Source organism: Diceros bicornis, chromosome 22 (assembly GCF_020826845.1).
Source record: "Diceros bicornis minor isolate mBicDic1 chromosome 22, mDicBic1.mat.cur, whole genome shotgun sequence".
Lineage (NCBI taxonomy): Eukaryota > Metazoa > Chordata > Mammalia > Perissodactyla > Rhinocerotidae > Diceros > Diceros bicornis.
Window position 1 is genome coordinate 45,755,913 of NC_080761.1, and position 26,604 is coordinate 45,782,516.

At 39.0% G+C, this 26,604-nt stretch overlaps 1 protein-coding gene across 6 annotated transcripts in view; it reads right to left on the reverse strand.

Annotated features, from left to right (window-relative positions):
* Nucleotides 1-7,718: 7,718 nt before the first annotated feature.
* The window catches only part of ELAVL2 (ELAV like RNA binding protein 2), a 131,590-nt gene continuing 112,704 nt past the window's right edge, over nt 7,719-26,604 (reverse strand). For 3 of the 6 annotated variants that reach the window (XM_058565908.1, XM_058565912.1, XM_058565913.1), the window contains 4 exons: nt 22,552-22,705; nt 18,438-18,663; nt 11,065-11,103; nt 7,719-10,497 (listed from right to left, as the gene is read on the reverse strand). In XM_058565908.1, coding sequence (XP_058421891.1) covers nt 10,167-10,497; nt 11,065-11,103; nt 18,438-18,663; nt 22,552-22,705 — 750 coding nt within the window. In that variant the 3' untranslated portion in view covers nt 7,719-10,166. The remainder of the gene's footprint in view (nt 10,498-11,064; nt 11,104-18,437; nt 18,664-22,551; nt 22,706-26,604) is intronic. The other 3 variants (XM_058565909.1, XM_058565911.1, XM_058565910.1) reach the window with 3 other exon arrangements.

Here is a 26,604-nt window from a genome sequence, read left to right on the forward strand (position 1 = left end):
AGGGGTATGATTAAAAAACTATTCCTCTTGACTTAGTAATAGATCCAAGCTGGCTGATCAAACAGATTGCCATCTGGTCGATCAATTGCCATTTGAAAGGCTGCTCTAAAGATATCTTCATATAAGTGTCTAAATCTCATCAAAATGTAATGACTTCTAATTAATTTATGCTAGCTAACAGGAAACAAACTTACACTGTCCATTTTAGATTCCAACTTGTAATATGATTACCAAAACCCTCCAATATTCCCAAATCATTTCCCCAAATAAAGATGGGGTATCATATCCTGGTTCTACTCTATCTTACTGAGAAGCCACTATAAACTAGTCTTTCTGCATTAAAGCAATCTCTAGCAGCCTTTAAAATAAAGCTGAGTCCATCAACCTGCTTCACTCAGTACACTAGCAGTAAAATACACAAAATATATATTTTCGTATTTGCACAAAGTGAATGGCTGCAGTACAGAAAGTAAGGTGGCTGGCTACTCACCTAGTCTGAGACTATCTATTCATCTGCAAAATGAGGACAACACAGAATTCCCTGCCTCACACGTTATCGTGAGACTCAAATGAGAAAAGGTATATAAAAGCATATGGTGAATCCTAAAGCAGTATGATTATTAAATAGATATACACTCTTATATCCAAACTATATTCAAAAGCAAAAGTGCAGACACTATGAAAATAGTGAAACAATCCCCTCATTTGAGCTGCTGTGTCTGAAGTACCAGGCATTAAACTGGAGCCAAGATTCTCTAAGAAGCCATCTTTCCTAAAGATATAAATCAATAGGCACCAGACTGCATCTGCGAATCTCCTTCTCATAATTTTACATGCAAATTATCCCACAAAAGCCCCAACAAGTCAAGAGCAACAAACAAGGAGTAAACACAAAGGACGAATTCCTGAGAAAACACAAAGGACGAATTCGTGGTGTTTTGGGATGAGCCGTACTCAGGTTTGCAAGGGCAGGATTGAGAGAGAAAGGAGTGGCACAGCTTCTTCCTGCACGCAGCAGCCACAGCCATCCGGGCTTCCACAAAGCAAGGTGTTAAGTGACTCTGATCAACACAGCATGCTGAGGATCCCATCGTACATGTGACTTGGCTCAGGATCACCCAATCGAATTTGCTACCATGTTAGAATCCAGGAGAATCACCCATTAAAAACAATCCAAATACAAACTCTAAATGTGCATAAGGCCTTTTGTGATCTCCGCTGGAGCTTACAGTATCTAACAGCTGCACTGTGACTGTTCTAGCTAATTGCTCTCAGCAACAAAAATAAACAATCGCTCCAGGAAGCAGACTGTACCCGCCAAATATTAATGAATTTTTTTAACAGTCAGAAATCTCAAATCTTGGTTTAAAAGCCTTGTTACTGGTAAAAAAGTCTCAAAGAACAAAAATGGGGTTGAAGACGCCCAGAGAGAAAGTCCTTACTTCGTATTTAATCCTCCTCCGCCTCCCTCCACCCCCCAAAAAAGGAAAAAGGAAAGTGCCTTGTGTCTGGAAGAATTTAAGCAATCTGAGATATTTTAACTCGTGTATAACTTTTTAACATATGGGGAAAAAGAGTCGCACTGATTGGAGCTATTTTTAAAGTGCAGCTCTACCGTAAAAATAGACATTTACTCATAAGGATGCTTGAATAGAGAACAAGCCCAATCTACGTCTCATTGTTAAGAAAGGGGTGAAAAAAGGCTGTCGTGCTTTCTGGAGAGCCGTTTATTGTCCGCCTGTGATGTCATGGCAGGAGCCAGGTGCACTCTAACGAGCGTCTTTCAGCCTCCTCAATCCTCTTCCAAGTGCTCTTCTACCATCAGCCACTTCTCTGAGCACATGCAATGAGGGGCCACTACAGTATTTACCCAGACCCTGGCAAGAGAGAAGATCAGTGCAATCAGAGACCCAAGGCAGGAGGCGGAAAAATTACCCACCCACAATTGGGTTCTTCGTCGTCATCCTCTCCTCCTCGTCCCGATTCGGGAAGGGAGCATTTCCTTTTGCTAAGCAAAGAAAGGACGGAGGCAGCTGACTTACCAGTACTCCAGGACATCTATGTGTCCTCTGTCCATAAGGAGAAAAGGTGGCTTCATCCTTCTCTCTCCATCCAGGCCCCTGATGCTTGGCTGAAACTTGCAACCTAATCACCCGCCTTAGACAGAGGCAAGGAGGCATTCAGGCATCTCCCCAAACTGGGGATTGGAGACATCACCCCCGTTTCTGGACTTTAATTTGTCTTCAGCCTGTATAACAGCCTGGAGGAATGGAGCTATAATGGGAAACCATGTAGAACTCCTGAATTTTATACCTCACTGATAAAATGTCAGCAGCAAGCAATACAATAAAAACCAGACAACACTTTCAGGTGCCGTGTCTTAAAGCAAAATCAGAAATGCATTATTTCATGTCTGTTAAAAAACATTCCCCATACACTCATGGAACAAAATCAAAAGACGGGAAAACATCCTTGTCAAGAAAAAAGAACAAATGTGTATGTTTAAAATGTTTATGAAAAAGATTAGATATACAATCACGACTTAAAAAGTGTCAGACAAAAGGTACTCAAATGTCTTTTTCAGGGGAAGACTGAGTAAATTCTGATTATACTTTTTGAAATTCATAAATTTTCTACAGTGATTATATTAGTATTATTGACTGAAATTATCCACAAGGATGTAAATTATATTGAGTGCATCATAATATGACACTACACGTATTTACCTATACTCAACTTCTAGATGCCATACATACCCTGTAGAGTCAATAAATCTGATGCTACAAAGGACACAGTTGATGAAAGTCAGGTTCAGCATGTGTTCTGGTACTTCAGTGATAGAGAAGGGCAGAATTCCAAGAGTCAGGAGAACCGGGTTCAAGTGCCAGGTCTCATGTTACCAAAACAACCTTGGAGAACCTTAACTTCTCTGGGCCTGACTTACACACCTGCAAAATAAGGTGCTGAAAGAGATCCCTAGAGTGTCCTCCAGCTCAAAACTACAGTAAAAAATAGACATAAATTAAATGTTCAGCCCAGAAATACAGCACGGCTACTTGTACAGAGCAGGTGTTCAATGTACATTTAATGAACGAATTACCAGAGTGAAGTTTTAAAAAATAAAATATTTAAAACAGAGCATCCCAACCTGTGAGCCAGTGTGCTGTCACATCATAAAGAGGTCACAGATGTGTAGCCCATGACATGAAAAAGTCTGTGAAGCACAACTTTAAAAGTATATTACCACTGCACTGAAAAATAATTCATCTTTATTAGGATAAGTTTCAGATAAACTCATAAAAAGTTCTCACCATCCTTTATTTAGGAAAGACAGAATGTCATCAGATACTCAGGCCATTTAATCTTCAGACAGAAAACAGGAGTAGCAATTTACTTGAAGAAGCAAAGAGGCTTTCCTTATGCAATGGATGGGTGTAAAACAGGTACCTCTCTAAGAGTTACTCCTGAAAACCAAAATACTTGCAACATATCCTTGGGTACAAATGGAGAACACACAGCAGCAACCATTCTCAAAAGATGAAATTCTGCTAAAGAATATTTAAGTAATATAGTAATGCAATTTCTGGTCTGACATTTATAGCAATAGCTATTTATCCTTTTTGATAGTAACTCGGGGACTTCTTGGTGTGAAAATCTGCATTATTTCTTGTAATTATTACTACTTGCAACTTCACAAAACCTGTCTTTTAACGAGGGAAAAGATCTACAACACACCTGTAAACATATGGAGTTCACTTTCAACATCGTGCTCAAAGGTACTTCCCCATTGGCTGCTTTTCCTTCAGGCTCCAAGAAATCAAGGCTCTGCATCTTCTGGATGCCTGACCACCTGTATTTACAGGTCATAACTTCCCTCCCCCATTCTCACCGCAGTTGCTGCACCTTTGTCATGATGGCAGTGCAATCCAGAGAACAAAGCTACCTTGCCAACTGTGCTTCATTCCAAAGGATGGGTCACACTGAAGGTGACTGCTGGTTTCTTCACATCTGCGAGGAGGTCCACAGCAGGGCTGGTTGCTTCTGAAACTGCACAGGGAGGAGTCTCGAAAGGAGCGCACAATGAACATCAGAGTTAGACAGCATAACAATCTGTACGTCAAAGGGCCCTTCGGAATAAACAAACAAACAAACCTTTCCCCCGAAGGGCTATTTTAATGGGCTGCCTCTCTTTCCTGAGGTTCTTCACTGCAAGGGAAGGTGTGGCTATTCACCTAGCTTCCAAAACAACAACAAAAAGGTAAAAGGCCGTCACACTAAAACCTCATCTTGGAAATTTCTGAGAAATATTTGGATTTTATATAATTTCCCCTCGCCTTCTATGAAGGTGACATTTGAGTGAGATGGGTAAGAAAAACATAAAATACATACCCAACATAAGAGTGTCCCAGGTATTATAGTACTTGCAACAGTATCAACACTAAAGAAGCATCATTTTATCATCTTAAACCATTGAGTCTGAAAAGTATACATTCTGAGAAACAGATTGGTCCAATATTCTATTACTGAGATTTTTTTTTGGTCTTTTTGCATACACTGAACAACATGCTCCAAATAAATGCCTCTTAAAAGAAGGCAATGTCCTTACTAGCAAGTTCTAGGCAACTCCTAAAATCACATATAACCTCACATATAATCTATCATAGCAAATATTTTTAGTGTTCCAGTAGAAATGGGCAAGAGAACAGGAACCAAGTTTCAGTGTTCAGGTCCTTTCTATTTCATTACGGACTCAAATTTCAGATTCATCTGAGATTTAACGAGTCATGGACACAAAAATGTTTAAGGAACTCACAGGTCATATTGAATATGACTTAAGCACCCAGAAAATATTACAAGTAGTGAGAAGCTTACCTTCACGTCTTTGATCAGTGTTGTCTTCTTGAATTCCCTCCCCCAATCTCTTTCAAATCCCACCTACTCTTAATGACCCAGGCTCCATTGCTATCACTTCTGCGTGGCTTCCCATTCCCACCCCACTCACTACCCTCCCCCCACACACACGACACACACACACACCACTCCCTTCCTCCTTTTCTTTTGGATGTACTTTGTGCACAGCACTGTCGACTTTCTTTGTACTGTACAGCTGCCTGTGGATGTGGATAAATCTTCTGGAGCACAAGACAGGCTGCATGAGAACACAGAGGCATATGTCTTCCAAACGTTTATGTCTGCCCTTTTGAAACGCTGTACACAGCAAGGGTTCATGCTTGGTTGCATAAGGTATTTGAAAATGTAACGTCCGTGAGTATTTCTGGGGGTTAGTATCAACTACTACTGGTTAGTTTCAACAATTACATCTTTAATTATGTAAATTAAAAGAAATGTTAATACTGAGTTTGAGACGCTAAGATTGTGACATGTCTTAATTCAAAGTAGCATAAAGTCAGTCAGCATCCTTTTAATATTCAGGGTATTTTTCTATATCAGTGCTTTGCAAATTGTCACTCCACATGCTATATGTTTAGAGAGAGCAAGAACATCCAGCCAAATTCCTCCATCAACTTAACTATTCAGATAACTAGTATCTGACTGTATATAATTCTTGTTTTGCTTCAGAAAGGATATGGACAACTTATCGAATATGAAAGCATCTTAAGATTCACTAAACTAAATGTTTGAAAATTACACAAATGAGCTAGTAAACCATGAAAGGAAAAGCAGAATCTATAAAAAGGGCAGAGCAGGTTCATTTTTGCAAGTTGTAACTGGGTTTATAAAAACTACATCAAGGTAGGTTGACGCCTGCTTTTGAGCTCTCATAGCATTTATGACATTGTGGTCATGGCCTGGTGGCTCATCTGTCCTCTCTCCTAGGTGATAGTTTCCAAGAAGGTTAAGAGCCACATCCTGCTCATTTTTATGACCTGGGGTACAGCAGAGGACATGGATAACCAATAAACCTGTGTTGAACAACCAAAAAATACTTGCGTTTATTTCTATGAACCAGAATTCTGGAAAGGTTAATTTCAGTAACCCTATGTCAACAGGTTGCATATATTAATGGTGTAGATGTTTTAATCCATCCAACTTAAAGGGAACTGAGCCCACTTTTGGGAATTTCAGAGGAAAAATACAAAGAATAGTAGAGAAAAATGAACCATTCATCGCAATAATTGAGGCTATAAACGCTCCTCAAACAATAATAAATTGTTACGATTTTAGCAATATTTCTGTTTTCTTCCACTGTTTTAAGGTTCCAATATGGTAACAGAGGCATAAAGGATCAAAACCACTGCCTTTTTTGTATCTTCTAACCAATGAAAGGTATATGCACATTGTTCGGAAAGTGTATTAAAATTTTAACATACTTGTTAAAATATACACATTTTCTTATATCCTTTTAGCAGAAAGTCAGAAGCTTCCACTACATTTTTCATCCTCTTATAAAGTAAGGTTGGAACTCGTGCAATCTGTTTATTTTTAAAAAACAGGAAGGTTAAATTGCTAACACTTTTCCTCAAATCAGATTAAAATAATGGAAAATGATGTTAAGATTAAAAATTTATGTTGGCTACTCTAACACTGAATCATGATACCCTAGATAATCTGCAAACATAAGGTGAGAAAGGATTCTAAGTGAAAAAACATTTCTCCTCAAGTACACCAGGAGCTTCACAAATCTCCTTTACTGAGAATTTTTCCACTATTTGCTCAAACATAAAAGAACTGCTGACATGCAAACCAGTCAAAATACTGATAAGCATGCAAGAGGAGAGAGGTGAGGGGAGGATGTTCCAACATTACAAAATTAGAGTATTAAATTCATATAACATAAAAGGGAGTATGGAGATTTGAGATTAATTGCATGTTGGAAGAAAAGGAATCGTCTTGTCATTCAGCTATGCTCTTGACTACTAAGTTGTGAATTCAGGACAATTACTTTTACAATGGCTTTGTACCAAAAAAGCTGACAGATACAATCAAATTAAAAGAAGCCATTTAGTATACTTTGTTAAAAAAAGAAAAAAGTACTTATTGATATTATTATATCAAATTTTCTTAAGTTCTATAGAAGTAGAACTTTTGCATAAAAGATCAGCAGGAAATATTTTTCTTCCTCCACAGATCTGTTAAGGATGTGTTACAAGAATTGAACACGTATGTGAAACACGGGGTTGGCACAGTTCATGATTTGTACACATGTGCTACACATATCAATCCTTACCTAATGAAAACTGAGTTTCTGATTTTAGAGAAGAGTCTCTTTGACAATCTGGTCCTTGGGCAACAAAAATAAATTTCACACACCAACACTTACTCCCGTGGGTGAAGTGAATTTTGCCAGTGGAAGCAAAATAAGTTACCTTCCTTCTATTTGGTTTTCCTTTAGTGCAAGTAAATGTGTGAAGACAACTCCCATTTGTCAAAAAAGGTTGATGGTTATTAAATCAGAGCTATAGAATGATGTCAGCATCCAATTACCCAAACTTTACAACTAGCAGATAAAAGCACGTATTCCTATAAAAATTATTCATCAAGTCATATTTGAAAGCTAACTAATCAGAAGGTGTCATTCAAAAAAATTTTTTGCACATTCTACCTCAATTAATATGCCTTTTGGAATTCTTACTTTAGATGACCCTGCTTTCAACTACGGCTCTGAGGGAACCTCTTTTAACTGAAGAGAGCAAGTTCATTAGACTGAGCACAGGAGCCCCCAGAATGCGTATAAAGACCTACTCACCACACTGTACTTTCCCTTCAACTTTGTTTATTGATGTACTGAACATGGAAAAGTACAAAGAATCCAAACACAAAAGAAAACATGTACAGCCTCTTAAATACTCAACAGAATATATTTTCTATTCCAACAGATGTGAATTAAGTCATACTGTACAACTTCAAATAAATACCAGCCTTACATTTTATTAAGTGCTCTGATAAACACTGTAAAGTGAAGCACAATTTGCATGCCCTCTCATCAATGCCTTGGTTTGCTACAGTAGTATAGGAAAGAAGCATGTAGCCGCTGTTTTCCCATGAGGGAAACCTTATTTTTTTTTAAGTATATACACTTATTTTGTTTTTTTTATTTTTTTTTTTAAACGCAGAAGGTTAACTCTGACAATCTAAATGCACCTAAGGATATGAGAAAGTGCTAAGCCAATTGATTTCTGAATAGCATTGAGTGGGTCAGCATGAAAACTCGCTTATTCACTTTAGCACGCGCCTCACAGTATATGTACTGTACTATACTGAAAAATTTTATAACTACAATTTTAAATGATAAAAAATAAAACTCAACGCAACCGCAAAGATAATGTACAACTACGTTATGCATAGCACATTGCCTGTTCTAAGGGGAAGCATGTGAGCATCTCAGTTTATACAAAAAGCAGGACGTAACTATATAGTTCTCAGTGCATCCTGATGAAGGCATTTTTGCCTTCAGCTTTTTTGAAAATTTATTATAAGCTAGATGCTAATCAGAAAATATTTTGTATTTTTTAAAATTTCTTTCATACATGGTAAAGACTTATTTTATTATTTCCCCAAATAGTGGTTTAAGCATCATACAAAGTTAAATTTCAATAGCATACAGATATTTATGATTTTTGTATGAAAAATGTAAGGAAATTTGTTCAAAACCTATGGTTATACTCATTTTTTTTTTTTTTTACCACAAACATATTTATAAACGAAAATGTAGCATCACCATAAACAGCTGAAGCTAGACTATCTACAGACAAAATTAGCAACAAATCTGATGCACTGTAAATTCAAGTCCTCAGGACAACAAAAGTGATTAAGCAAGACCTCAAGTAACAATGTTAATGCCATTTACAAAGGAAAAAACTGATACAAAAACATTCAAAACCTGAACATCACTTGGCATGTAAGGGAAAAAAAAATCAAATTAGCTGAAAGGTTCATAAACACAAGGTCTTATTTACATTACACAAAGCTCAGGTGTTAGCCTTGAACGTAACTTTCAAAATACCTTCAAATATATCCAACTCAGATCACTTTTGCCGATTTGCTGCAGTACAAATCCTGTGCAACATCTTTTCTCCTTAAGACAAAACAATTCTTCAAACAATACTGCAAGTACATCACTAAACACCATGAGCTCTATCTGAAGGGATTTCTTTAGGAAGAACAGATTTTTTTCCCCCATCTCTTGGTAATTTAAATTTCTTGCCTGCTCTTATATATTCTTTTGTAAATTTTTTTTTATTTGTTTCAAAATCACAAATCAATGTGAGCCACCTATCACATAATAACCAGGATAATCAGACGCTCCACTGGTGATTACAAAAACAAAACCAGCAGTGTTTCCCCCATTGATTCTACTCCTTTCATACAAAGATCTCAAAAGTATTTTCTACATCATAAATCTTTCTAAATTTTCCAACCGCTGCAAATTTCCTGGTAAATTTTAAAAGCTCACTAGGTGTCATATGAAGAGATTTCTCAAAGTATTCAAGTCAAAATATTTGTTCCAGGACCAGTAAAAAGTTTCTCCAAATTTTCTTTTTTATAAAAATAGATGCTTTTTTTAAACCCACATCAAAGAGGCTCTTATCTCTTTGGCAAGGTACTGCTTTACGAAAAGTTCTCCAGTATTCTTACAATAAGCGTTTATAATGTAGCCCCCCCCTTCCCCAACCCAAATCATAATTACAAAATAAATACTGTTTTCAACTTCATAAATAAAATGTAAACTTCAAAATACTTTTCTTAGACATAACAGCAATGCTTTAAATGTAAACCAAACACAAAGCTAATCGGAAAAAGAAAAAAAAAAGGGGGAAAAAAAGACACAACCAACTGAAGAATTACAACACAAAGCCTCAATATTTACTCACAGGTTCAAGGCAGTTATGTAAAAAGAAAAGAAATGTCTTCCCTTAGCTGAAACACTTTAAAAGGTCCACCTTCTTCAAAGAAGGCAATAGAATGCAATGTGACAGGTAAAAACCCTGTACCTCTTGTCCATATTCAAACATAAAAGATATTTAAGAAGTTTTAATTCAAATACTAGCAATAAAAAATCTCACATATTTCTTAGGATGCTAAGTAGTCGTATTATCCCCATCTCAACACTGACTTACAAAGACATTTACTAATGTATAAAGTTTCTCTTAACTTGCCTTTGTTGTATAGTTTTCATATATAAATGGACTGAGGACAAGAGCTCTTTAGGCTTTGTGCGTTTTGTTTGTCTTAAAGGAGACCTGCAGGACTCTGTCTCCCAGACGGTATCCATTGAGGCTAGCTATCGCCATGGCAGCCTCATCATAGTTTGTCATAGTCACAAATCCAAAACCTTTGCATTTATTGGTGTTAAAGTCACGGATGACCTTCACATTGGTGACAGCTCCAAAAGGCCCAAACATCTGCCAGAGGATACTCTCATCTGCATCAGGAGCCAGGTTGTACACAAAAATACACCACCCTGTTCCGGGGTGCCCAGGGATATTAATTCCAGCCAAACTGGTCATTCCATCAATGGTCATTGGAGAAAACCTACTAAACAAAATAGGAAACACACACACACATACACACACACACAACAGAAAAAGAGGTTGGTTACAGCAATGGACTTCTGTCTTTTCCCTTTCCCATCCCAAGAGTTTCAGTAACTCCCCTCCCCCAACAGATACATACAACGATTTGACGTTTCAACCAAAGTCTGTGTGTGGTTTGCAGTGACATGCTGTACTGTCAAGGTATTAATAAGGTATGAAATGGCCATTATATGCTAGACTGAATAATATTATCCACAATAGCAAAGACATATATTTAGAACTGGCTTCATGAATTAAGCAGGATTGGGGGGGGGACCAACACATATGTAAACATGCTATAATGTCACAATGCAGTATAAAACAAATAGTGGCTTTGTCAAAGCCCAAGTGGCAGCCAGTGGTATAAAAATATTCCTTGAGTCAACCGTGCTTCAAACAGCAGCTTTTCATTAAGTTGTACATGCAAAAGTAAACCCAACACAAACTTATGAAGGGTGTCACTCCCCAAATCAAAGAAACTAATTAATTATGGGAAGGGATTATGAGTATCATGAACTTCTATCATTACCTCTTTACTCCATAAGCCATATTGAGCAGATTGTCCAACCTGCAAAACACACATTTAGCAAACTTCAGTTTTTAATTTTCCCCCTCGATGTTCCAGAAAGCTGGGCTTGTTACTGCCATCTTCCAAGGGGATATTTGTATATTTATTAATTGTACGTGAAGTCACAAAACATTGGGTCTTTTCACATTCCTGAGAGAATGGGTACCCACTGCCATAAGATCCTCGCTCTTCTGATGGATACAGTTTATCTCTACAAGGGTCAGTGCCACACACGGGAAACGCTGGTGGTCATCCGAGGAAGCCATTCAGAAAGGACGTGTGGAGGCTCCGGAATCATGAACGTCTGGGTTCTCACCTTTTGCCAAGCAAGTTCTTAACTGCTCCACAGGCACCTACGTGTACCTATCCTACTTGTAAGTTTCCTAACTCTATTTGTTCCTGAGTATATGAAAGGCACACAGATTAAGTGACTTGCCCAAGACCACGGGGCTAGTGAATGGTGGCACTGATAGTCAAACTCTGCAGATGACAGAATTCCATGAATTTCTCTTCAACCTCCCAACTTGCAAGGACTTTCATTTCTTAGAATCAAAGTGGTGTTATTACAAGTGGGAAGAACCTCATAGACAACCTTGAACCTCCCATTTCTCTACATGCTCAGCGAAGGTCCAGAGAAAGAAAGACGGAGACTCACTGCTCCAGTGAGCGACAAAGCGAGCAGTTGGGACCTGAGCCTGATGCCTGTTGTGACTACGCTACAGGAAGGGTAGCCCTACTCACAGGGTAAGGAGCCAGGGAGAAACAAACCAACCAACTTGAGCTTCTCTTAAAATTTTTAAAAGAAAGTGGTTGCCGGTGGGGGGGCGGGGGGGATACTCTTTAAAACTCTCCACCCTCTCACTATATCAAAAATCAAATTGATTTTATAGTACTTGATTCTTCTTGCTTTATCAGTTTCAAAGATTCTCATGTTTCCATTCTCATGTTTCAAATGTCCACGAGGTGCACCAATTAATGACACATGTTTAGAGGCGGCAGGCATAACTTAATCCTTTGCCCATATGACACCCTCAACTGCCACAATGTTCAACACTCTCCAACTAAGACCCTGGATTGGGGGAACAATTTTTTCTTTGTTTTAAACACCTGGGAACGGTAAGTTTGAAAAATGTATCAATCTTATTGTCTAACCTGTGGCCTCAAGTGAGGGTCCAGCACACAAGAGAAAGCAACTCCTTCTAGTTTTCTAAAAGCCAAAAAACCTCTCTCTCTGGTCTTTCAGAATTGGAAAAAGAACCTTCACACACTCCTGTTCCTAATCACCTCTGGGCATTTTTTTTTGTAAAAATGCAAAGAAAGAACTGAGCTGATGCAAAGCATAAGGAAACCGAACAAATCACAGTGACGAAGGATCCTCATCCGTGTGTGTCTTCAGCGCCACCACCCTCTCAGGAGCAGGGACATGTTCACTCCTCATTGTACCACTAAGCATGGATCACTGCAGGTTTACAGTAAGTACACTGACCACATTAAAGAAATGAGGTTACCAACATTATCCTTAACTAATCTAGAATTAAACTAATCAGGAGGGCTGCGGGGGGGAGCCCATTTGCACATACACGGGAGAAAGCACATGTGTGGAAAGAACACACAGGTGGGAGGGCTTTGTTTTCTGCAGAGATGATGAGTATAGTCAAAGACGCCATGCCTTTATACTCCAAAATAAAGGCCACAAATACCAGAAATAAAGATGCACACTAATTACTATCACTAACCATGAAGTAATCTGATACAGATAATTTCATAAAATTGCTGGAATGGTCAATACAGAATGCATTAGGCATGTGATTCCTGTAGAACAGAACATATTGAAGTCTCCTTCCAAAGTGCTGAAAGGCCCAGATGCAGAGACACCTCATCGGTTCACTCAAAATAGTTACATCATCTCTGCCCATTAACTGGGCCCAGGTAGAGAGTGTCACACTCTGCCACCACCAGCTTAGGACACCAACCAAAAGTCCAGAGACAGAATCTCCTACGCAAGTTTTTAGTATTTTCAAGAGAGGGGGGAAACCAAAACTGCCCTAGAAGTGAATTACGCACTTTAAGGAAGAGACATCTCGTTTCCCACTCTCCATCCCAGGAATCTCCAGGCAGGAGGCCTGGGATGTTTATACTAGGCTCTCTGAGGACGCTCTCAGTGGGCCTCTCATTTGCCCCACCTGTGAAATCCTGTATGCTACCATAATCCTGACCACTGATTTCTTCACTCAATACCCCATTTTAGGAAAAACTCAGGCCTTTAGAATTTAAGTCAAGTTATCTGCCTCTATCTCAACCTTTCCCCCTCCCTCTCCTTCCTCTCCCCACTTTCCCATCAATGAGGGCAGCAGGAAAGAACATGGGACCTAAGAAACAGGACCCAAGCAATGCTGAAAACCTCTGCCTGCAGTCAGCTGGGTCACAGTTTTCCCTGCTCTCTCAGTGCCACACACCCATGTTTCTCACGGGAGCCGGCAGAAAGCAGTGAGCGCTCCATGTGGGCACCATGCACCCCAAGTCTATAGCAGTTGGAAAACTGTGAACTAGGCATTTACGAGAGAAAACGGTGCGGCATGCACTGCCTAGTTTACAGACACAGGGGCCACTATTCCTCTCCACAATTATACATCTTTGCTGGGTCTGTCCAGAGCTCCAGAACAGCCACCGTTTATATGTGCTCATTTAAAAACAGAAGCCAATTTTTAGTGGAGACCAAGTTAGTAGCCTCCAGAATGAGCCGGTGTGTGTGTGTGTGTGTGTGTGTGTGTGTGCGAGCGTGCGTGCGGGGGGGGGGCGGGGGGGTTGTGTGCATGATGGTGTACTGCAGTGTGGCAAGTTATATTAAAGTGTCTATTAAATACATGTTTTTAAACTTTAAAAATAAAGTATTCTTTACTCATATTTAATCGATACACTGCACCCAGTACCCTCACTCAGTCTCCAAGCATCACATACCTTCCTGAGGGAAGACTGAGCGGTCCCCAAGGGGACAGTGACACTCTCACCTGTTCTTTATCTTGGACAAATAACACGTTAAGTGGATTTGGAGGATTAGATTGGGAAACCTAGCTTTAATTAACCCTCAAAGAAGAGGTAGCTTCAAAAAGATTACTGCAGTAATCATCATCATCATCATCATCATCAAGGTGAGGATGACACACTAAGGGAAACCCAAGCAAATACGGGAGAGCTGATTATTTCTCCTACTCCCAGTACAAACCACATTATGAGGTTAGATACAAGATAACCCAACATGTCTCAAATGAAGTCAGACAAGAAATACCAAATTATCAAGATCATCATTTTATGAATCTCGCTTTAACGGTATATTATTTACTAAGATATTAGGTAATAAAATATGAAACCAGTCAGCATGATAATTAGCAAGATATCTGATGTACTGTTTACTTCATCTTTATCCTATCTTTATTTTCTGTGTGTGATTAGGGTTTATGAGTTAAAGAATGTAACAGCACAAGCCCATGTGCATATAATTTATGAAAATATATATACTGGGGATATGTATACAAACATTTTTCTATCAGTAGAAATACAACTTGGACTATGACCAGGCAATATTTTGAAGAGAACCATATATTAGGTAAAGCATTCCCATTTTAAAGCTAGATGTTTGTAAGCAGAGAATAAAAAGGTACCTGCCTAGTTTCCAAGAAATTTAGCTGACAGACTATAGGAGGGCCCACATGCAAGTAAAAGGAGAAATGTAAAGTCAATTAAAGTCAGAAATAAAAATATAAAGAGAGATTACTAGTGGGTAAGACAAAAAACACCCTGAACTCTACAAATAATGGTTCTTAAAACCTCTCCAAAGAACGTTCAAGATTTGCTTTGAAGTTAAACCACAACAAGATCATCAAGTTACCCCCTATCCAATTAGATGGTATCATCTGTCCTCTAAGAGAGACAAATATTATTCAGGAGGATTGATACCAGTTTCTCCCAAAAGGAAACTGGGATAGTGCAACTAGCACATGCCTTCAATGCAACTCAAGTGCCGATTTAAAAGGCTCCTTTAAAAATGCATAAAGGCTCAGAGAAGCAGGCAGGCAGGCCATTAGACTAGATCACATTCAATAAAATTAGAGCTGCTCTACAAGAAGAGAGATGAAAAAATTTAGCTGAAAATTTAATTCAGATACCATGTCCCAAGAATATACTTAAGGGGCTTGAATTATACTATCCATCCAAATAAATAAGGCTGGTCTTCTTTTGAAAACTGTAGTCAATTAAATCAGCATATTAGATCAGGAGTACTCATGTTAAAATAATTTCTCTTTCTAATTACTCACATGGGTTGGCTGAGTCATAAACCTGACAACCCAACTTTTAAACTTAATCCTTATTACACAGATTTTAATTTTTTGGACCTTAAGTAATATGGTGCATTTCCTGAACATTACAAGTATCCTTGACTATTATTATACTTAAAACTTGTATTCTCCAATCTCTCTCAACTCCCAAAGTACTATGACAACATAAAAACACACAGCGAGAAATTTTCTAAGTGTCTGCCGGAGGGTAAGAAACTCAAGGCTCAGAGAATCAGGACACAGATATTAGGAACAAAAATATGTGTGTGATGATCTTGACCTGAACTAGAGAAGAGCAAAATAGCAACAAAACAAGCAAGTCCTTAATTCAAGAATCTTTATGAGGTAAAAGAAGAAGATGCAACCTTAACTACAGGGAAAAAAAAAAAAAGTAATGACAGTCAAATTTTTACAGATATTAGAGAAAAGCAACCAAATACACATCAGATTAAACCTGAATTCTAGGAATAAGGCTCGCAATGTCTTCTTATACTCAATCTTACACTGTGACCGAGCTCAAAGACTAGTTCACAATTTATTATCTGGACAGAGATTATGGAAGAAATGAGAAGTGAGGTGATGGAGATAAGTGTTGGGAATCTGAAAAGACAATAAAAATCTTCCTTATTTTCTGAAACCAAGTTTCCCTTAAAACAGACAACTCTTATTCCCTTTTACCAAAATTTCTTCTTACAGGAGTCAAGGAAAGGAAGAATTTCCAGGTTAATAACTTATGGAACTAAAAGATAAAAACAAAGAATGGGCAGAAGATATTTAAAAAGATATTGAATTTGACCATCTGAACATCCTGTAAGGCTTTACCGAACCACAAATAAAAAGGACAGGGCATGTAGGGAGGGGGCTCGGTGGGGCTGAGAAGAGAGAGAGCAGTTTTCAACAGCCTAATATTTGAGTCACCTACACGCCTTGCCATTTCAATAATCAGGCATTCTCCTGAATATCCTGTCATTTCAGACCTCTTGCTCAATCTTCCTCAGAACGCAATCTTGATTCTAAGAACACAGTTTTACTTAACTACCATAAAACAAAAACCAGAGCTTAAATCTGAAAACATGAAAAATAACTAACAATTTAAATGAATACATAGCTCTCTACTAACAGTGAACATTTTAAACTTTCACAGTGTTCAAACCAACCACTAAGTTTCAAAGAACTTTATTGAAGCTCAAAATTCTTTTCTAGGCCCCAGAGAGCTCTGAAGTTAACTGAACAGGCTGCCCAGGAAACACTTCTGACATTCCTTCAAGATTGTGCTAAATTTGCAAAAAATATTATTTACTTAAGACGCCACAGAGGAACCCTACGTGCAGAGCTAAGAAAAGGCTTTGTGAGATTTCCTTCTCCACAAGAGCAAGCGTCAAGCATCCCCCACAGATCTCTCCTTTCAGCCCAATTGCCACTACCATCCACCGTAGTCAAAGGTGGGAGCGTTTGCTTTTTTTTTTTTACCTCAAAAAGTTAAAGCAAAGAGGGAAGTGAACACAAGGCTCAACCAACTGGGTACCCAGTCATCCAGGTCCATATGGAGCCTTCTGACAGTACCAGCCCTTCTCCCAGGGCAAGAGCCACCCTAAGTAGGAAGTGAACATGTGTTTATAGCAAATTTCTTTCTTACCCTTCAGGTGACATAATTATTTTAAAAGGAGATTATTTGATTTTATACCCACTCTTTTCAGCACGCTCAATACCCGAATGAAAAAATGCACATGATTTAAGCTCGAAAATATTTAACTCCTTATTAAGCTATGTTTATGATCACATTTTTGGGAATTAACTATTCCGCCCCAGCAAGGAAAGAATGAAAATTGACATGAACTTGAGATAAAAAAAAAAAAAAAATTAGCATGGAGGCTAGATGGCATTACGGCTGGAGTATACCATATGGCCAAAAAGGATATTAAAAAATGTTCTGCAAAATAAAAACCTGAGTGACTTTGCTTATGACTTTGCTTTGTGCTCTGTTTAACTTAAAGTCACTGCTCTTCTCACATGCAGATTAGGGATGCTTTCTAAATGACTCTTGTTTGGTTGTTACCCCAGGATGAAAATAAAACTTAAAAAATTAGAATATTTCTATTTGTCTAAGAGATAGAACATCTTCTTTGGGCTAATGATGCACGGTCATTCTACAGACCACACAGGGGTCTAAAAACCACCACCCACAGGCCAAATCCAGGCTGCCATCTGTTTCTGTAAAGCACAAGAGCTAAGAATGTTTTTTACATTTTTAGAGAGTTGTTTTTTTTTTTTTAAAAAAAAAAAGACATATGCAACAGAGACTCTGACCCACAAAGCCTGGAATATTTACTATCTGGCCCTTTAAAGAGAAGGTTTGATACCCCCTAAACTATAAGAAATAAAAATTTTAAAAGGGAGAGGGACCTATTTGTAGCAACAATGTATTCATATGGGTTATATATCCTTAGTGGTGCAGGTATCATAAAGCAAAGTAACTGAAAGAGCTTGACCTAAAAACTGAGACACCAGAATAAAATCTTATCAAGAAAAAACAAAAAGGAAGAAATTGGAACTGGAAATAGTGAGGAAGCACCCAGCACTCTGCAGGGCAGGGTTTCCCAACCTCGGCACGAATGACGTTCTGGGCTGGCTAACTTGTTGTTGTTGGGGGCTACAGTGCACCCTGTAGGATGTGTAGCAGCATCCCTGGCCTCTACCCTCTAGAGGCCAGCAGCACCCCGACCCAAGTTATGCCAACACAAATGTCTCCAGACACTGCCCAATGTCCCCTGAGGAGCAAAATTATCCCCAGTTGAGAATCACTCCTGTAGGTTATCATCCTTTTGTCCTCATCTTCAATATTAGCAAATGACACTATTCTCCAATGTTTTCTCTGTGCTCATAAGAAAAACAACAACAACAACAATAATAATAATAGCAAACCAGAGAGCCTGTCAACAAAAGTACTAGTGAAGCTTTTCTGAGTTTACCAGCTGGGCGTGAGCACCACATCAGACTTACCTAAAACGCTGTGCCTGCTGAGCTAGAGGTCCTGGATACCTTCTGTTTGGAGACTGGTACAGCTGGGAGAGGATGGCCTGATTGGTTTTTTGGCTTGGATTATTAGCAAACTTTACAGTGATTGGCTCTGTGGCACCAGGAGGCTTCTGGCCATTTAGGCCTTTGATAGCTTCTTCTGCCTCAATCCGCTTGTCAAATCGGATAAACCCTACACCCCTTGATATGCCTATGGTAGATGTGGATAAGGATTTGGGAAAGAGGGCGTGGAAGGGGAGAGAAGAAAGGATAAATTAATTTTTCCTTCTCAAGAACGTGTTTTCACCCACATATAACATCTGCCACAAAATCACACGAGGAAAGTTTTACCTTAACTCAGTAATTCAGTGTAGACTCACAATTTTAGATACATTTTTTTAATGCATGAAGTCACCTATACAATATGAATACCCACTATCACATGCCTACCAATAAGCCAAGAAGAGAAAGCACCCAAGCATGTCCGTGTTTTCCCTCCCCGCCTTCTTCTCTCCCTCCCAGACACTCGCTCTCTTGAATGATGCCAACAGCAAGCTTGAGTTCTAGTTTTCACATTATGCTATTGGACAAACAGCTCAGAAACAAAGGGCACTCCCTTTCTTGTAACAAGGAGAACAGAACCAGGCATTTGCTAAAAATACATGCACAGTGGTAGAAAGATATATTCCAGCTAAATTTTTAGATAATAAAATTCTACTTAATAATATTATATAGGATACCAGTCCTTTAAGAAAAATGTCTGAAGAGGCTTTTCTGGTTCCCTGAAACTCCTCTATTACTTTTAACTAGCTATACTTTATTAGAGAAATAATATTATATGGAGAAAAAGAGGTACAAGGGTCTTAGATGTTAAAAATAAATAAAATGAAGTCTCGAAGCCTGCTGGCTTTAGCAGCAATACTCCTGAGGATGGACTGCCATTCCCTGTCTCAGGCGTTCCCCGCTTTGAGAGACAAGAATGGGAAAGCTGAGGGATGGTGGAATACCTGTCCCGCTTTTCAGAAACGGTGGAGGGGTGGAGGGACACCCAACTCATTCCACTTAATTAAGTGGAATGCTTAAACAGGCCAGTGGGGTGGCCAGAGCTGGCCATCAGGAGATACGCATTTGCAGGGAAACACTTTGCTTGGCAAGCGAACAGGTACTAGCAGTACCAGCGTGGGACTAGTAGCTAGAAAAGTCTAGATGACTCAGAGTAATGTCATTGAAGAAAACAATGAGAGGTTATTGAGAAAGACAGGCTGAGAAAATGCACCACACCATCACGATTTATAGGAATTTTAAAAAGGAATGAAAGTCTCCTTGCTTTACAATTAATATTGTGTAAGTTCAATGGCTTAGGATTTTATTCTAAGGTAGACAGGGCATTTTCTCCATATACGCTTATCTCACTGTGCCTTTCCTAATAAAGCTATATACGTTGCACATTATTATCACCTGATGGCTGAATAACAAAATTGTAGGATTTTTCATTTCAAGTAAAGTGAATAATTTCACCTTGAAAGCCGTTAAGTATAAAGATGAAATGGGAGCAAACATATCCTTTCAGTTACCTACTAGCTCCTCTTAAGAATTAATAACCGCTAGGACTTAACTGTTCCACGAGGAAAGCACTGGATTAGCAATGAAATGGCCTTTACACAGGCTGAGTCATCTAAAGCCATGGTCCTCAAATTTAAGCATGCATCAGAATAACCTGAAGGGCTTGGTAAAATGCCCACTCTCAGCGTTTAATTCATTAGGTTTTGGGTGGGGCCCAAGAATTTGCATTTCTAACAATGTTCCAGGAGGACGCTGGTGCTGCAGATGCAGGCCCACGCTTGAGAACCACTGACTAAACCAGGAGGTGGTGAGGTAAGTCCACCTGTGAGCCCATATACTCAGGACAGACTTGCAGTTAAGACATAGGCTTTCTGCATCATAGGTGAAATGTACTCTCAATCACTAAGTCCTCATTAAGAATGAATGAATTAAAAAGCATGAATAACATGAACAAAATAAAATGCCTTTTTTTTTTTTTTTTTTGCTTTAAACAAATTTATCTTGAACCCTAGGCCTGGATTTCTATTTAACCCCATTAGCAGTCTGTACAAGACAACACATTGTGACAGAATGTATAAGGATTATGAAATGCAGCAAAGCAGAAAAGACTGTATTTTTATATAGCCTCACTTAACTAAACTTCCTCCTTAGAGCAAAACCCACAGGCCAGTCTCCTAAGCATGTATAGGATGGTAGGTATCTCTCTGCTCAGAACTCTAAAGATAGTGCTTCCTATGAGGCCAATTAACAGCACAGAGGGGCATAACATGGGCTGCTTCTGATCAAATTCAGATCAATGAAACTAATCTTCACTTGAAAAATTAAAAACCTGGCCTGATTTTATTGTGGTTAACCCACTGCTTTCTTAGAAAAAAAAAAAAAATCAGACATTGTAATACACAATGTATCTCTAGTGGTATTATTATTAGAAAGAGAGAAGAGAGAGGAGGAAGAGAAAAAGGAGAGTAAAAGAGGAGAAAGAGAAAGAAGAAACACCGTGAAAGAAAAGAGGAAAACCTATTTTTTCCCCCAAAACCCACAAAATCTTTGTGTGTGTGTGTGTGTGTGTGTGTGTGTGTGTGTGTGTGTGTGTGTGAGTGAGTGAGGAAGATCGGCCCTGAGCTAACATCTGCCGATCTTCCTCTTTTTGCTGAGGAAGACTGGCCCTGGGCTAACATCCGTGCCCATCTTCCTCCACTTTATACAGGACACCGCCACAGCATGGCTTTCCAAGCAGTGCATCGGTGAGCACCCGGGATCCAAACCAGCCAACCCCGGGCCGCCGCAGCGGAGCGCGTGCACTTAACAGCTTGTGCCACTGGGCCGGCCCCCACAAAATCTTAATGTGACTGCTTGAGTGTATGACACTACAGGTGATTATTCCCCCTCCTTACCATGTCTCTCTACTTTCAATATGTTTTAAAAAGAATAAGTATTGCTTTTATAATAGAAAAGTATATCTATACTTTATTTTAAAAATCCATAATCAAATCTGTATTGCTAGCTTTTCTAAAGTTATGGCAGAAGAGCTTCCTTACATACAAAAGTTTCTTTCTTTTTTTTTTTTTTTTTTTTGGTGAGGAAGACTAGCCCTGAGCTAACATCTGTACCCATCTTCCTCTACTTTATATGTGGGATGCCTGCCATAGTATGGCTTGATGAGCTGTGTGTGTAGGTCCACGCCCGGGATCTGGGCCCGTGAACCCTGCGCCGTCAAAACAGAGTGCTTGAACTTAACCACTATGACACCAGATGGTCCCCCAAGAATATATAACTTCTTTTTTTTTTTTTTCTGGTGAGGAAGATTAGCCCTGAGCTAACATCTGTGCCCACCTTCCTCTACTTTATATGTGGGATGCCTCCCACAGCATGGCTTAATAAACAGTGCGTAGGTCCACACCCAGGATCTGAACCTGCAAACCCCGGGCTGCCAAAATGGAGCACACGAACTTAACCACTATGCCACTGGGCCAGCCCCCATACAAAAGTTTTAATATATTAGTCTTCTCATTTCAGTTTGGTTAAAAGTTACATTAGGCATAAAACAAATTTTTAACATTCAAAATTTCAAACTCTTACACCTGCCTATACAACACAGCAGGAAAACCTGAACAGCTATTCTAGTGTAGACGTAGTGTAATCCTCCCTTGGAGAACTACCTGCATATGGCTGTGTTAAACTATGCTTTTTACAAAAATAAGATTGTTTATTAGTACTTTATAAGAAGGATGGGAGCTTTTTTCACACAGCAACTTGGAAATGAAGATTATAGCATCTGTAAATTTATTACAAGCCATAAAACAGGCTTCGAACCTGCACCTTCAGGGTGGAAATGACTCAGGCTCACTCACTACACTCCACAGTCTATTTTTATCCATGCATATTTATGAACAATTCCAGCAGAAAATTGCATTTTCTGGCCCACATATACCTTTGATGTGTTCTAGAGGCAAGACTGCTGTATGGGAAGGCAGAATACTTCACAATCTGCCGGTCAGAACGCATAAAAGATTGTCCAAAGCGGCTGCCTACTTACCAGTGACCTGGTCAACAAGAATGCGAGAAGTAATAATGCGTCCATATTGTGAAAAAAGCTGTTCCAACTCCTTCTGGGTCATTGTTTTTGGAAGTCCGCTGACATACAAATTTGCATCTCTGATAGAAGCTGAACTTGGGCGAGCGTACGAAACCTGGAAAAGGGAAATAAAATTAAATGTATACGCACATGCAGTTACCTCCCTTCAGAAACGCAAAGACTGCCTCAAGTCAGCAGCTTTTCCATAAGGAACACTCGACAAACACCGAAGTTAAGGCAAGTCCAGCGTTAACTGTTTTACTAATTTCTGGAGAAATTCTCAACAAATGAGAAATGCCATTCCTCTGGATGGAAGGAAGACAGTATTTACCCCTAGGTTTATAAGTTTTCAAAACAGACCAGTGGTACACATAGTCCAGGACTACTCATAGTGGGAAGTTGTCCTCAATGAGGCCAACCCCGTAAAGTAGGGGTTCAGGATCCATTGAAAGATTAAGCTTAAAGACTCAATTCATCTGACACATTTTTGTAACTTGTTTTTGAGTTTCTCCCATCTCTGGGGGTGCCATGTTTCTAAAAAATTTATCCTACTACCAGTAAGTATGCCCTTTTGATTTAATTCAAAATAGCTTTCCATCACCCCTAAATTCCCATAAATTTAAATATGTGAATGAGCTATTTCCCGTTATCCCCTATTGTTTTCTTATCCATAAGTCTTTTTAACCTTGATTTCCAAAAGATCTTAAGTCTCTTTATTGACTTTACTTGCCGTTTTATGTATCCTTTCAAAAGCTTCCTATCTTTGAGATATAGTCTCTAAAATTCTACAAGGATGGAAGAGAGAATAAGTCCGAGTGTATTTGTTTATAATCAAAATTCTTTACGTAAGCTCCATGAGGGAGGGAACTACAGCTATCTCGCTTATCACTGTATCCTCTCTATCTTGGCTTGTCATAGATGCTAGAATATTTGCTGAGTAAAGCAAATCTAATAGCCCATTGATCCTGTGAGTCCACAACAGCTTACTGGACCATAGCACTTAAGGGATAGTTCATCAAGTCACCTAGACCTTGCCCAGATTGTAATAAATGACTCTTTGCCTAAAACCTATCTCTGCCAATTTTTAGATAGTTCTGAGTCTCACTGGCTATTCCCTTTAGTTTAACTGTAAGCTTTTCTGGACTAACTGCAAAAACAGACATACCCCCATCACAATAAACCCCCATCTTCCAGATCATTCATAAAAATGACCAGTAGGTCTAGCTCTGGGATTGATTTGCTGGAGTACCAGGAGATGATAACTTCTGCCTGCTCATTTCATCCATTAGTATCCACCTTTGTTCTAGTTCATTGCTTACTGCAAAAACAAAACAAAAAACCACCTTTTCAATTTAAACAGCTTTTGGTATTTGGTATGAAACACCAAATATTTTCTCCATGGTTTAAATTATGCCCACAGCTCTCTGTGTTATTACTTTTTTTTTTTTTTTGCTTTCCAGAAAAACAAAGCCAGTTTTTATACTACCTTATAAAGGTCCTGCTATCTTTCACCCCCGCCCCAATAGTGTTAACATTTAATACCTTTATCCTTTATTTAATGAGTTTGCTCGTTAACAATTGAAAGCCTTTGTTGTTCTAAAGGCTATATTTGGAAGTCACATTAGCACTGTCTTGTCCCACAGACACAGGAATTTGGAATAGTAGTGGAGAGAAGACAGATAACTATTCACATACTACTCTTTTTTCTTTATGCCTAAACACTTAAGAACCATAAAGATCGTGGAACTTACATGTTAGTGCAAAATAAAAAATGAAGGAAAATTCCAAAAGAATTCATATGGAATCTAGTCTTGGGACTACTATAAACTGATAAAAATATAAAGCAAATGCAAATGAATTACGCATGCATTCAGTGATGTGAATACATGAATATCCAATTTCTTTTCTAAAGTACAATTCTCAACTATCTGGGTAAGCTAAAAATCACACCACTTGGACTCCCTTAGAATCTAGAATGTCAGGGCTTTATTTCAGCGGCAGGGAGTTCTCAGCAAGTCAGCTGTTAGTCTGCTCCAGATCATGGGGCTGAAGTGCCCCTTTATGGGGAGTCACTTCCCATGGGCAACAGAGTAAGCATCTCTACATTCCCAAAGTTGGGAGGCTAACTCCCAGTGGCTAAGGAAGCACGCAGTAGAGGCAGGGTGCCTCTCCATGAGCTCAGGCACGGCGTGACACAGTCTAACAGCAGGTGACGGTGACAACTCTCTAACCGATGTGCCTGGGCTCAAAACCAGATTCAATCCAGGAAGGGGTCTGTGAACTTGGACAAATTCTTTAAGTCGACTACCACATAACTGTACCTTCTTTCTAGGTTATTAAGAATAATTAATAAAATAATCTCTAATCCACATAAAATGCTTAGCACAGAGCCTAAAGGCCTAGATGATGACATTATAAATACTATTTACCTTGACATGCATCTGAGAATGTAAAGATCCAGACCATTAAAGTTGAGAGTAACCTGAGTCCATTACTGTGTTCCAGAATAATTCACTCATGCAGTGACATTCACTGCCTTGTGCATTTCAAGAGGAGTGTGGGTGGGGTGTTTTAAAAGTAATCCTAAAATATATTTAGGAAAACGGGTTTATATTTAGTGCTTATATAAAAGCTTTGAACACATACTTGGGTCAGTTATGTTATCTGCTTTCTTTTTTTTCCTTCAATGTCGAGTCTTCAGTTCACATTGCTTCTTTAATTCCCAGCCTATACTGACTATATTTTCTTATTTTCTGTATTCTTGATGCTCTGGCATTTAGGGCCTTGATCCTGGAGAGACTGGGCCTCCCAGGGATAGCTAATTCCTAGAGATAGTAACCACCCTGTGAGTATGCCTTTGATATACAAACCAACCAATCCAGAGCCCACACTCCTATCTCCTTTATCAAACACACACACTAAGCCAATATTCCTCCCACCTCAAATCAGCCCAGGCTAGGGCTGGGACCAGGGACCAGGGACCACCCCTATAGCCCAGAGCCCTCCAAAATTATTCCAACTATCCAGTGCTAAACTTACCCAGCATACCTACCCTGCCTCACCCTTTCCTTCCCACAAGAACCCCAATAAAGGTTCTGCACTCTCCCGCTGCCTCCTGACCACCTCTGGTGCCTCCCCTTGTGGCCCTGCACAGCGTGTCGTGCCTCCTGTTACCAGAGATCTGTAAGTATAAACTTCTTCCTTTATAACAATCATCTCCATGTCTGTATATCTTACCATACCTGATTAAAACAAATCTCGGGTACATTTTTAGAACACAGCCACATTAAATGGGCTCCAAGAACCAATAACAAATCTTCTCAAAACTGTATTTTTCAGTACCTTTGTCAAAGAACCGGTTCCCACCACCACAGGCAGGACAGAGGTGACTGAATTGTATACAAACTCATGGTGGTAACAAACAATATTTCTATTTAATTTTAGGGGCTTATGAGACTTCACCATTTGCAAAGCATTTTCAAATACAACCATTTTGTTTGTGCCTCACAACAACCCCGTGTATAAAATACATTAGTATTTTATAGCCAGGGAAACAGGTACAGACAAGGTAAATAACATGCCTAAGGTTATACATAACAAGTGCTCAATTCTGGATTCAAATTTGACCTTCTGACCCCACATCCCTGGCTCCTTCTCCCGTTTTCTTGCCACAATACCACACTACAGCTTATCAGTGCAGTTGTTCTGAGAGTTTGGAAAAATGAAACGAATCTTGGTTGTTTCTTAAACACACACGTACACAGTGAAATTGAGCACAGACAGCAGAAAACAGGATGGCACTAGAAATTATAATTAAGTCAAAAGCGATGTTATTTCATTTTCCATTAGTATTGTTTAAAAACTAACTTTTCCCAAGAAAGGATGAGTGGCCACTAATTGCTATTAACTGGAGAAACTGCACATCATAATTAGGATTTTGAAATTAGTTTTGTTACTTTCTAATTCTCAGAATGTGATTAAATGAGCAACGCACCACCATCACCCCCCTCCAAC